This window comes from Bufo bufo, chromosome 6, assembly GCF_905171765.1.
Source record: "Bufo bufo chromosome 6, aBufBuf1.1, whole genome shotgun sequence".
NCBI classification, from domain to species: domain Eukaryota; kingdom Metazoa; phylum Chordata; class Amphibia; order Anura; family Bufonidae; genus Bufo; species Bufo bufo.
In genome coordinates, this window is record NC_053394.1 from 386,147,426 (window position 1) to 386,159,677 (window position 12,252).

At 45.1% G+C, this 12,252-nt stretch overlaps 1 protein-coding gene across 1 annotated transcript in view; it reads right to left on the reverse strand.

Annotated features, from left to right (window-relative positions):
* The window catches only part of LOC121003515, a gene marked incomplete at its 5' end in the record, with an annotated part of 1,598,977 nt that overhangs the window by 652,562 nt on the left and 934,163 nt on the right, over positions 1–12,252 (reverse strand). Inside the window, 2 exon segments of the mRNA XM_040435417.1 lie at positions 4,900–4,906; positions 8,010–8,933. Of these exon segments, the coding sequence (XP_040291351.1) occupies positions 4,900–4,906; positions 8,010–8,933 (931 nt within the window).

A 12,252-nucleotide genomic window follows, 5' to 3' on the forward strand; every position in this document is an offset into this window, starting at 1 on the left:
GGAGGACATTTCTACACAAATGAAGCTTTTCCAAACCGACTCTGAGGAGAATAAGAGAATCAAGTGGTGCAGAGACACCGAAGATTACAAAAAGGGCAACATCTACAACTGGCAGTCGGATAGGCAGTTTAAGCCACAACTGAGAGATGTCAGAAAGAAAATCTTCTAGTGGTGAACAGGTCTCTTTTTTAGACAGGGTCCCACAGATACCAGAGAGACGCGGCGACGCATCAGACGAGGTGGCCGCAGACACAGAGGGCACAGGCAGGCTGCGCAGCAACAAGGCTCGGCCTGTGATATCCAAAATCAATTTGGTGAAGAAAAAGTAACTGTTGTTAATCTGTCTTCCCAGGACTTGACCCCCCTGCAAGTGAGTGTTTTATCAAAAGGTTTTTCGTTTTGTCCCAGTTCCACTGTGAACTGGTTTGAATTGGAATCTAGTCTGTTTTCGTTTTTCCGCTGCATTAAATTAAAAGTTTGGTTTCACAACAGGATTGGTGTTGAGAGACCCCAGACTAGTGAGTTCACTCTGGGCTCTCTCAATCTATTTCAGAGGAGCAATTTTTTACCCAACATCAATGAACCAGCCATAGAAGCTTACATCAGTGCTGTCCGACGGGGATTGTCTGAGCTCCGGTCTTCCGTTCAGGGAGATTTGAAGTTCAGACGCCCTAATCTGACTAGCGCTGAGGTTGAGGCCCTAGACGCACTTAGATCTGACCCCTCCCTTGTCTTGAAACCAGCAGACAAGGGTGGGGCGGTCATAGTTATGGACACCTACAAATATGTCAATGAGATCATGCGGCAACTTGGGGATCCACAGGTGTATAGAGTCTTGGATTCTGACCCCAGATTCAAAATAGCTGCTATCATACGCAGATGTCTGGGAGATGCTGTGGTTGCTGGTATTATCGATGGGGGTCTATGTGAATTTCTTGAGGTGGCACATCCAGTCACTCCAGTGATTTATGTGCTGCCCAAGATTCACAAGACCCTCATCGATCCCCCGGGACGTCCAATAGTCTCGGGGTCTGATTCCATCTCCAGCAACATAGCGATCTTTCTGGACAAAACATTGCGGGAATTTTCCATTGGGGGGTCCTCTTATATACAAGACACTACAGATTTTCTTGTTAAATTACAGAACATTGATGTGTCGCATGATTCCTCCTTGACATTAGCATCATTTGATGTAACTTCGTTGTACACATCCATAGTACATGAAAGTGGCATCCAGGCAGTTAGGAAAATGTTATTGACATCCACATATACTCCTCAAGCTTCTGAGTTCATTATCACCTTACTTGATATTGTTCTTCGCCATAATTATTTTCTTTTTCAAGATGCATTTTATTTGCAGCTGCGTGGTGTGGCCATGGGGTCTCACGTGGCCCCCACGTATGCAAATATTTTTATGCTGTGTTTTGAGGAGGATGTCGTCTTTCTATCCCACCACTTCAGACATGTGCTGAGGTGGTGGCGATATATTGATGACATCTTCCTCATATGGACTGGCAGCGAGGAGGAGTTAATTGATTTCCATGGCTTTTTAAATAGCCACGACTCCAGTCTGCAATTCACACTTGTCCATTCGAAGACTGACATTCAATTTTTGGACACTAAGGTCACACTCTGTGGGGGTGAGTTGCATACAGAGTTATATGTCAAGCCCACTGACACCAATACTCTTTTGTGCTGCAATAGCTCTCACCCTAGGAAAATGGTTGAGTCATTGCCATTCTCCCAGTTTCTTAGGGTGAAACTTATTGTGTCTGATGACCACTTGTCTGATGTTACCCTTGAATCCATGGCCCATAGGTTTCGTAGTAGGGGTTACCCGAAACGATTATTGAATGAGCACATGGACAAGGTTTGTGTGTTGAACCGTGATGAATTACTGTCACAGCGCAAAAATATTCAAAAAACTGACAGAATTCCGTTTGTGTCTATATACAGTGAACTGAGCCCTCAGATCAATAGAGTACTTAGGAGACATTGGGACCTCTTGGGCTCTTGTTTTTAGGGTATCCCGGAGTTCCAGTGTCCACCACTTTTCTCCTATCGGCGCTCAAGAAATTTACGGGACCAGTTGGTCAGAGCCGACATAGGTCCCAAGGTATCCTTGAAACAGACTATTTTGACACAACCCGGCTTGGGTTGTTTCCCCTGCTTGGGTTGTGTCAATTGTAGATACATCAGAAAAGGGAAGGCTTTTGTGCATCCAAGTACAGGTGCATCATATGATATTCCGTTTCACCTCACATGCAACTCCAGTTATGTCATCTATGTTTTATCCTGCCCGTGTAACTTGATGTATGTGGGTGAAACGACGACGGACCTCAAGACACGGTTAAACAACCACCGTCTGAGTATTAGGAAAAAACTTTTGGATTTACCAGTGTTGAGGAACGGTTGAGACGTATGCATATATATCCATGCATGCCTGCAAACACGTGCGGGCATGTATGGTATATATGTGCATACATTAACCACAGCATCATGGGACGATGTGCGCAAATGTGCCCAGCATCTGCGCACATCTGCCCATGGTGATCCCCAGGGGCTCATGGTGGCCCCTGTGGGAAATATGTGCCCCCTTATAATGTAGGGGCTTGTGCCCCCTTATAATGTAGGGGCTTGTGCCCCCTTATATAATAATGTGCCCCCTCTAGATATGTCCCTAATATTAATGTATACATGTGTATGGATGTGCCCCAAGCATCCATACGCATGTATATTATATATATTCCCCCCCCCCCCCCTCCTACACCTGAAACCAGATGCATCGGTGTGAATGTCCCCCAAGCATTCGCACCGATGCAATCTGGCTAATTGCATCAGAATGACCGGACAAGGGTCCGGTCATCCTGATGGATACAAAGAGCTCAGATTCAACAGAATCTGAGCCCTTTGATATAATTGTCGCCAGCGCCGCTGGAGACAATTATACATGATAGGAGAAGGGGAGAAGCCTCCCCTCCTTCTATTATGCGCATTACGGCAGCGAAATTAACATCTCGCTGGCCGGAATGCAGAGTGCCACAGGCGGGAGATCAAAGGCTTCTCCCGCCTGGTGTGCAGCGCTTCCCCGATGTGCGGGCCGGCGCAGTGACGTCATATCACTGCGCCGGCCCACGTGAATGATGGGCGCGCGCGCGCCCCCTGGTGGACGTCGCGGGAGTGCGGGCCGCCGGGGATAAATATCCGGCGGCCCCTGCACTCAGGGGTAGGATCGGGACCCCCCCACCTGGAAGAGGAGCGCGTCCAGCGCTCAGGAAAAGGCGGCCGACCCCCCCCCCCCGTGCTGAAGGAGAGCACATCTCCCAGCAGAGCGCTGTGCTCTGCGCTCAGGAGTCTCCACAAAGAGCGCAGGCAGCCATCCGGGATGTGCTGCGCTGGGACACAGGAACCCCGACCTCCCCCTGAGAGAAAGAGCTTCCGGACATAGAGAGGAATGCAGGCAGTCCACACTAGCTACTCTGCATTCTCCACCAGACCAGAGGAGAGGAAGACCGAGCAGTCGATCTGCTCCAGAGGCTGGATGGCTAAGTAGCACTGCCCCATTAACCCCGTCCTGTTCCCTGATTTACCCTGGTGGCCCTGATTAACCCCTGGTGGTTACCCTGGTTCCCTGCCTTGGTTGTCTGTTTTCTGTAGAGCATGCCTCTGCTCTGCAAACAATCCTTTTACCCTGTGTTCCTTGGCCTGCAGGCATTAACCCCTGCAGTGCCACAATTGTGTAATTAACCCTCTTGTAACCCCGTAGGGACAGTGAGTAGCCAGGCGGGTGGGTTGTTACTTGTATGTGTGAACTGTATAGATAGTTTATGGGTGGAATTTGGGAACGTGTAGTGTAGTTTAGGATTGTATATTTAGTGCTGTATTGTTAGTGTATTGCGTGCGTAGTGTATTGTAAGTAATAAATACTGTGTTACTTGTAACTATCTGTGTAACGTGTAGTTATTGGCGATAGTTAGTTAGTAAGGCGCATGCAGCTAGCGTAGCGATCAGTGTAAAGCATAGCGAAGGTATTGTGTTGTTATTACATAAAGGTATAAATAGGCGGAGCCATCAATAGACGGCTCCTCCTGTTTATGAATATTAATTATCGATATTTGCATAAATATTGGTGATTAATATTCCCCCTTTACAACCAGTATCCAAGCATTTTTCTGAGGCCAAACACAAGGAGAGTGATCTGAGATGCTGGATTCTCGATCACATACCCCAGCCCAGACGTGGGGGCGACAGGTCCAAGATACTTAAACGTCGGGAACTGAGCTGGATCCATAGACTGGACAGCCTAAAACCCAAAGGCTTGAATATTGAGTTCTATTTTGGTGATGTGGTATGAGGGGTGGTTTGCCTCTAATGATCATCGGGTTAATGTCCTGTGTCTTGTGTACACACTATGAGATTATTAACATCTGTTTCAAGATTTTTCTGAAAAATATATATTCATATACTTTTCTGTTTTATTCCTAGATCACTTTTTTATACTTCACCACATTCAGCACTTCTTTGGGCATGAGCAAGTGGAAGAATTGTATACAGCATCATATGCAGGAGCTTCATTTCCATGGGCTATGTGTTATTATTTTTTATTGTACTTTTTATATTTTTTCATATTACCAGAACTGGCGAACATCCTGGGACTTGCACATATATACACATGTTTTGTTATATTAGCTTGCGGCGATATAGCCCAGATTTTTCTTTCTTGGCTGGTTGGATTTGCCCCCTGTGGCATCTGTATACCTGGAGAGGAGAGCCCTCTTGAGTGAAGGTTGCGGTACGACACCCATGGTATGTACCTGTTTTCACACTGCGCTTTCCGTGTGTGTCCAGGGTTGATACTTGGGTATGGTATGTTGACACACTGGTCTACCATGTTGTCACTACCTGTCTTGACCGCTACACTCTGGTCTCATACAGGTTTGATGCTTAAATATACCTCAGTATGTTGTCACACAGGTTAGGGGCATTTCTCCAGTATCCAAGATGGCGCTCTGTAACATAGATCGACACTGGGCATGCGCCGTGATAAGCCAAGGGCGTCTTGATGACACGGATGATGTCGGCAAGTTTTGATGATGTTGTAAGTCCGTGATGGGTGTTACGCCGCGTCTGTGCATTGGAATGTATACAACGCCGAATAGCCACATGGAATATGTCTCCAGCTGATGTCTGGTATGTCCACATTGTTATGTCGCTGCTCTGCCCCTTATACACATGTGGTACCGGACACACACATCGATTAGTCCTGTGCGCCCGATCGATGGGCGTGTCTCTAGATCCACATGAGATATGGTATTTATTAATGCACTTGTATTATGTAATTATGGGACATACATGTTCCTTTTACTCATTGTTCCGCAGTTCTCCATATGTTATTATGACACTGATATGTTTTGTGAACACACCCGGTGTGGGATGTGTCTTTAAGATTTGCTCACATTTTTTTGCAATTGTGCAGACACACCCAGAGATGGGTGTGTCTTTGTTAATTGATTCACCTATAAGTCTGTTTTCATTCACATTGTATCTCTGCTTGAAAAAGGCTCATTTAGAGCCGAAACGTTGCACCGGATGGTTGAATAAAGGTATCACCGAATTTTTCATCTAACTGGAGTGCCGTCCATTTTCTGGATTATATATATATATATATATATATATATATATATATACATACACACACACACACATACACACACACACACATACACTGCTCAAAAAAAAAAAAAAAGGGAACACAAAAATAACACATCCTAGATCTGAGTTAATTTAATATTCTTCTGAAATACTTTGTTCTTTACATAGTTGAATGTGCTGACAACAAAATCACACAAAAATAAAAAAATGGAAATCAAATTTTTCAACCCATGGAGGTCTGGATTTGGAGTCACACTCAAAATTAAAGTGGAAAAACACACTACAGGCTGATCCAACTTTGATGTAATGTCCTTAAAACAAGTCAAAATGAGGCTCAGTAGTGTGTGTGGCCTCCACGTGCCTGTATGACCTCCCTACAACACCTGTGCATGCTCCTGATGAGGTGGCAGACGGTCTCCTGAGGGATCTCCTCCCAGACCTCGACTAAAGCATCTGCCAACTCCTGGACAGTCTGTGGTGCAACGTGACGTTGGTGGATACAGCGAGATATGATGTCCCAGATGTGCTCAATTGGATTCAGGTCTGGGGAACGGGCGGGCCAGTCCATAGCATCAATGCCTTTGTCTTGCAGGAACTGCTGACACACTCCAGCCACATGAGGTCTAGCATTGTCTTGCATTAGGAGGAACCCAGGGCCAACCGCACCAGCATATGGTCTCACAAGGGGTCTGAGGATCTCATCTCGGTACCTAATGGCAGTCAGGCTACCTCTGGCGAGCACATGGAGGGCTGTGTGGCCCTCCAAAGAAATGCCACCCCACACCATTACTGACCCAATGCCAAACCGGTCATGCTGGAGGATGTTGCAGGCAGCAGAACGTTCTCCACGGCGTCTCCAGACTCTGTCACATGTGCTCAGTGTGAACCTGCTTTCATCTGTGAAGAGCACAGGGCGCCAGTGGCGAATTTGCCAATCTTGGTGTTCTCTGGCAAATGCCAAACGTCCTGCACGGTGTTGGGCTGTAAGCACAACCCACACCTGTGGACGTCGGGCCCTCAAATCACCCTCATGGAGTCTGTTTCTGACCGTTTGAGCAGACACATGCACATTTGTGGCCTGCTGGAGGTCATTTTGCAGGGCTCTGGCAGTGCTCCTCCTGTTCCTCCTTGCACAAAGGCGGAGGTAGCGGTCCTGCTGCTGGGTTGTTGCCTTCCTACGGCCTCCTCCACGTCTCCTGATGTACTGGCCTGTCTCCTGGTAGCGCCTCCATGCTCTGGACACTACGCTGACAGACACAGCAAACCTTCTTGCCACAGCTCGCATTGATGTACCATCCTGGATAAGCTGCACTACCTGAGCCACTTGTGTGGGTTGTAGACTCCGTCTCATGCTACCACTAAAGTGAAAGCACCGCCAGCATTCAAAAGTGACCAAAACATCAGCCAGGAAGCATAGGAACTGAGAAGTGGTCTGTGGTTACCACCTGCAGAGCCACTCCTTTATTGGGGGTGTCTTGCTAATTGCCTATAATTTCCACCTGTTGTCTATCCCATTTGCACAACAGCATGTGAAATTGATTGTCACTCAGTGTTGCTTCCTAAGTGGACAGCTTGATTTCACAGAAGTGTGATTGACTTGGAGTTACATTGTGTTGTTTAAGTGTTCCCTTTATTTTTTTGAGCAGTGTATATACACACACACACACACACACACACACACCTTAGTTTCACTTTTAACTGGATCTGTCCTTTGATTACCAATATTCATTTAATACAGGCCACCTTTGGTAACTGAAAGCAAGGTGCTGTTTTATCTCCCTGTAAAAAGGAGTATCTGAAGGAATGAAGCCAGTTAGTGACCAGCATAAAAACTGTGAGGATTTGCTCTGGTAGGAAGGGTAAGTGGATGCAGTACAGAGGCAAAACAAAGTTTGTAAATCAAACTATCAGTGTTTATTCATACAAAAGGCAAATGAAAAATGACTTATTACAGTCTTGGTGTTAATTCACACAATAAAAAGTCCATAGAACAGACACGTCACCTTTCTAGACGTTTTATCCCCGGCAGTTCACAGCAGGCTTTAGGGGGCCTGTTTCCCAGCGTGCAGCCCTCATGCGGCTCTCAGCTTTCCAGCATAGCACCACGCTTCAGATCCCAAAACAGAGACTCAGATTCTGAGCCCAGCTGCCTATTTAAAGGACAGCCAGGTGCTGCCAAAACGCGGACCAGCACTTAAACGCCGGTCCGGTATTTGATCTCACCTGGCTGGAAATCAGCCCAGCCGCCCATGTTGGGAGGAAAATACCTGCCTTCCCAAACAAAACTCCTTGCTATGTCACAAAACACATAAGGGAGGTCATTAACGGGCTAAGCATGAAGATGGCTTCTCTTATACGTGTTTTTTTTGATGATTAACAAGAGATGATTTATGGGTGAAACACATATCACATTCTGAACATGAAAATGGCTTCTCTCCTGTGTGAATTCTCTGATGTACAACAAGATCTGATTTACGGTTAAAACATTTTCCACATTCTGAACATGAAAACGGCTTCTCCCCCGTGTGAATTCTCTGATGTACAACAAGATCTGATTTATGGTTAAAACATTTCCCACATTCTGAACATGAAAACGGCTTCTCTCCTGTGTGAATTCTCTGATGCATAACAAGATGTGATTTACGGTTAAAACATTTCCCACATTCTTTACATGAAAACGGCTTCTCTCCTGTGTGAATTCTCTGATGCATAACAACACGTGATTTACGGTTAAAACATTTCCCACATTCTGAACATAAAAATGGCTTCTCTCCTGTGTGAATTCTCTGATGTATAACAAGATCTGATTTATTGTTAAAACATCTCCCACATTCTGAACATGAAAATGGCTTCTCTCCTGTGTGATTTCTCTGATGTATAACAAGATGTGATTTACGGTTAAAACATTTCCCACATTCTAAACATAGAAATAGTTTCTTTCCTGTGTGAATTCTCTGATGTATAACAAGATCTGATTTATTGTAAAAACATTTCCCACATTCTGAACATGAAAATGGCTTCTCTCCTGTGTGAATTCTCTGATGTTTAACAAGGTATGATTTACTCTTAAAACATTTACCACATTCTGAACATAAAAATGGCTTCTCTCCTGTGTGAATTCTCTGATGTATAACAAGGTATGATTTACGGTTAAAACATTTATCACATTCTGAACATGAAAATGGCTTCTCTCCTGTGTGAATTCTCTGATGTATAACAAGATGTGCTTTACGGTTAAAACATTTCCCACATTCTGAACATGAAAATGGCTTCCCTCTTACGTGAGCTGTTCGATCTTTAACACCTTTTCTGTTACTTTTATTCTGTGTTTCAGTCTGTGATGAATCAGAAGATCGGACCTGTTTAAAAGGATCAAATAATGCATTGTTGCTGTGATTGGATGAGGGTATATCTTGCATATTGGCATGCTCTTCAAATGCATCTCGTGTGATACCACAATCATCTACTTCAAAACCTGAAGATACCAGAAGTTTTTCTGAGTTCCTGGTACAGTCATCTGCCAAGAATAAAACACATTTTATTATTGATGAATAATATACCATAAAAAAATTGTATTGAAATTTTATAACCTTTCCATATAAAAAAATCCACAAAAAAGAACAAGGCATGGCGTAAAATTCAAGTATGAATTTACTAAAACTGTGGTGGCCAAACAGACCACAGTCTAATAGTAGATCAAGGAGAATAACTAGGCCAGGTTGGCCTCCACTTTGATCAACTTCAATGCAACCCCCACCCAATCAGTCATTTATAAATAAAACATTTCCTAGCGCTGAATGTCCTCTTAGTGCCCCACACACTAGTTATCTCCCCTCAGTCTCTCTTTGACAGTGGAATTCCCCCTTAGTGCCCTCTTCACAGTAATGATGCTACCTAAGGGCCCTTGCAGACGAGCGTTGGTCACGCTGCGAGTCCGCAGCTCAGCTCCCGGCATGACCTCCCCGCACTGATGGGGTTGCATAGCATTATATTGATTTATGATGCTATGTAACCCTTACAGTTCTGGAATGTATTGGAAAACACTGGCAGCATTATGGGAGAGAGAGGTTGTCTTTAACGAGGAAATGGAACAATGGACCTCGTCCATATTATTATGGATGAGGTTCATTGATGACATTTTCATTCTATGGAAGGGCACAAAGGAGAGTTTCTTGGACTTTGTATCAAGATTGAACATTAACTCCCTGGGTCTGTTTTTTACATCAGAAATTGATGACAAACTGATCACCTTTTTGGATCTTGCAATTGAGATTGACCCCTCTGGCTAGATCAAAACAAAGGTGTTTCGAAAACCAACGGCCACTAATGCCCTCTTGAGATGGGAGAGTGGACATCCTTACCCACTCAAGAGGGGCATTCCTAAGGGACAATACCTTAGAATGAGACGCAATTGTTCTCAATGGTCTGACTTTAAGGCCTCGGCTGATGACCTTAAAAAACTGTTTACAGAAAAGGGTTATCCGAAACCTATTTTGAAGGAAGCATACCAACATGCAGCAGCATGCAATAGAGAATAACTTCTGCATCCTAGAAATAGAACAGCCATGGACGCACAGATACGGATAATTGGCACTTTTGACACAGCAAGTAGTGAGATACGTGCGTTGCTTACCGAGTATTGGGATATTTTAAAAACTGATCCGGATGTTGGTCATCTAGTAGGCAGTCGCCCCATGATCACATACCGACGTGGGGTTAATATCAGGGACAAACTGGTTAACAGTGCCTTTAATACCCCTAGGGAGGTGACTTGGCTGGGGGCCAACAGGCCTAACGGTACATACTAGTGTGGCAACTGCATAGCATGCAAAGCTATCTGGAAAAGCACAAAATTTAAGAGCTCGGTCACAGGACATGAATATTCCATCAAATCCTTCATTAATTGTAGGACAGTTGGGGTAGTATACCTGGCTACCTGTGTTTGTGGTATACAATACACAGGGAAAACGAAACGGGAATTTAGGAGGCGCATAGGTGAGCATCTCCTAAAAATTAAAAATTCTGGAGACACCCCTGTGGCCATCTGTCATCCTGGCAATATGGATTGCTTCAAATTCCAAGGAATAGAACATGTTAGGCCACCACCCAGGGGAGGTGATATCGATACACTTCTCCTAAGAAAAGAGGCACAGTGGATGTTCACCCTCAATACTGTTAAGCCCAAGGGCCTTAATGATGCGATTTCATTTGCCTGTTTCATTGAATGAACTTCTAATAGCATATCTCACTCCTTGCTTTTATATGATATACCGTTCTTTAATAAGAATATTGCTTCCCTCTAGACCTTTGACATCTAATTTGAGTACTTATGGGTAATGCATCTATCCACTCAGGAATTGTGGTGCTCCTCTCTAAGTATGTCCCTTGTACTCTTCTACTTGTCATTCCTTGTCAGTTAACATGGGGGACTTGTATTGTTCTCCTGTGATGTCACAAGGAGTTCGGATTGTATGATAATGTATCTGTTTACCTTGTGTGTCCCCGTTCATTCAGAAACTCAAGCGTGCGTCACGGACCTTTCATTACTCCTCCCTCTTGTTGTACTGACCAATACATTGAGGGCAGACGAAGCATACGTCATCTTTTCATCCTCCCCCCTATGAATGACGTTAACGGGTGGGCGGAGCCAGGCTTTTGTCAGCCTTGGCTCGACGAGATGATGGATCGCGCGTCATCTGGCTGTGACGGAAACAAGGGGCGCAGTTAGGTGACGTGTTTCACTTTCTATTGGATACTCACTATGGGTCGGTCACACAGATGGGAGGAGTTTCCTCCATTTAAACACGCGGGTTACGGCCACATATGCCGGAGGCTCATTGATGCACGCACGACATCAGTGGCGTGCAGCATACTCTTAGTCAGACACTCCTAAGTTCTCTGCCATTTGTTGCACACCCAGTGTGAGGGGGCAATATTCAATGTTAGCAGTGGACTTCGTGATTTGCTCCTGATGAACCAACAACCAGTTGGATAGGGAAACGCGTCGAGCAATATATTTCTGCAGTCACATATGCAGACTGACTCTCGTCGATATATCTGGAGCCTAGTGGTTCATTCCTGTTTAGAAAGCTACCAGTTTAGGGTTTAGCCATCCTTACAGTGTAACCTGATACTACATCATCAGTCTGAGACATCCCTATCCACCCTATCAAGCCTATTTTGTGGAGATTTTTAAAGGGTTTCTGTCACCCCGCAAAACTCATTTTTTTTTTTTTGGATAGTTAGATTCCTCATAGTGCGATATAGGAGAATATAATAGTCTTACTTACTTTCATGCGGCCGATTCTTTATAAAACGAACTTTTATAATATGTAAATGAGGGCTCTACCAGCAAGTAGGGCGTCTACTTGCTGCTAGCTGCTGCAGAAATCCGCCCCCTCGCCGTGTTGATTGACAGGGCCATCCGTGATCTCCTCCTCCGGCCGGCCCTGTCAGTAATTCAAAAATCGCGCGCCTCGCGTCATTCGGCGCAGGCGCTCTGAGATGAGGAGGCTCGTATCCTCAGCACTCCCTCAGTGCGCCTGCGCCGATGACATCACCGAAAGAGAAGACGTCATCGGCGCAGGCGCACTGAGGGAG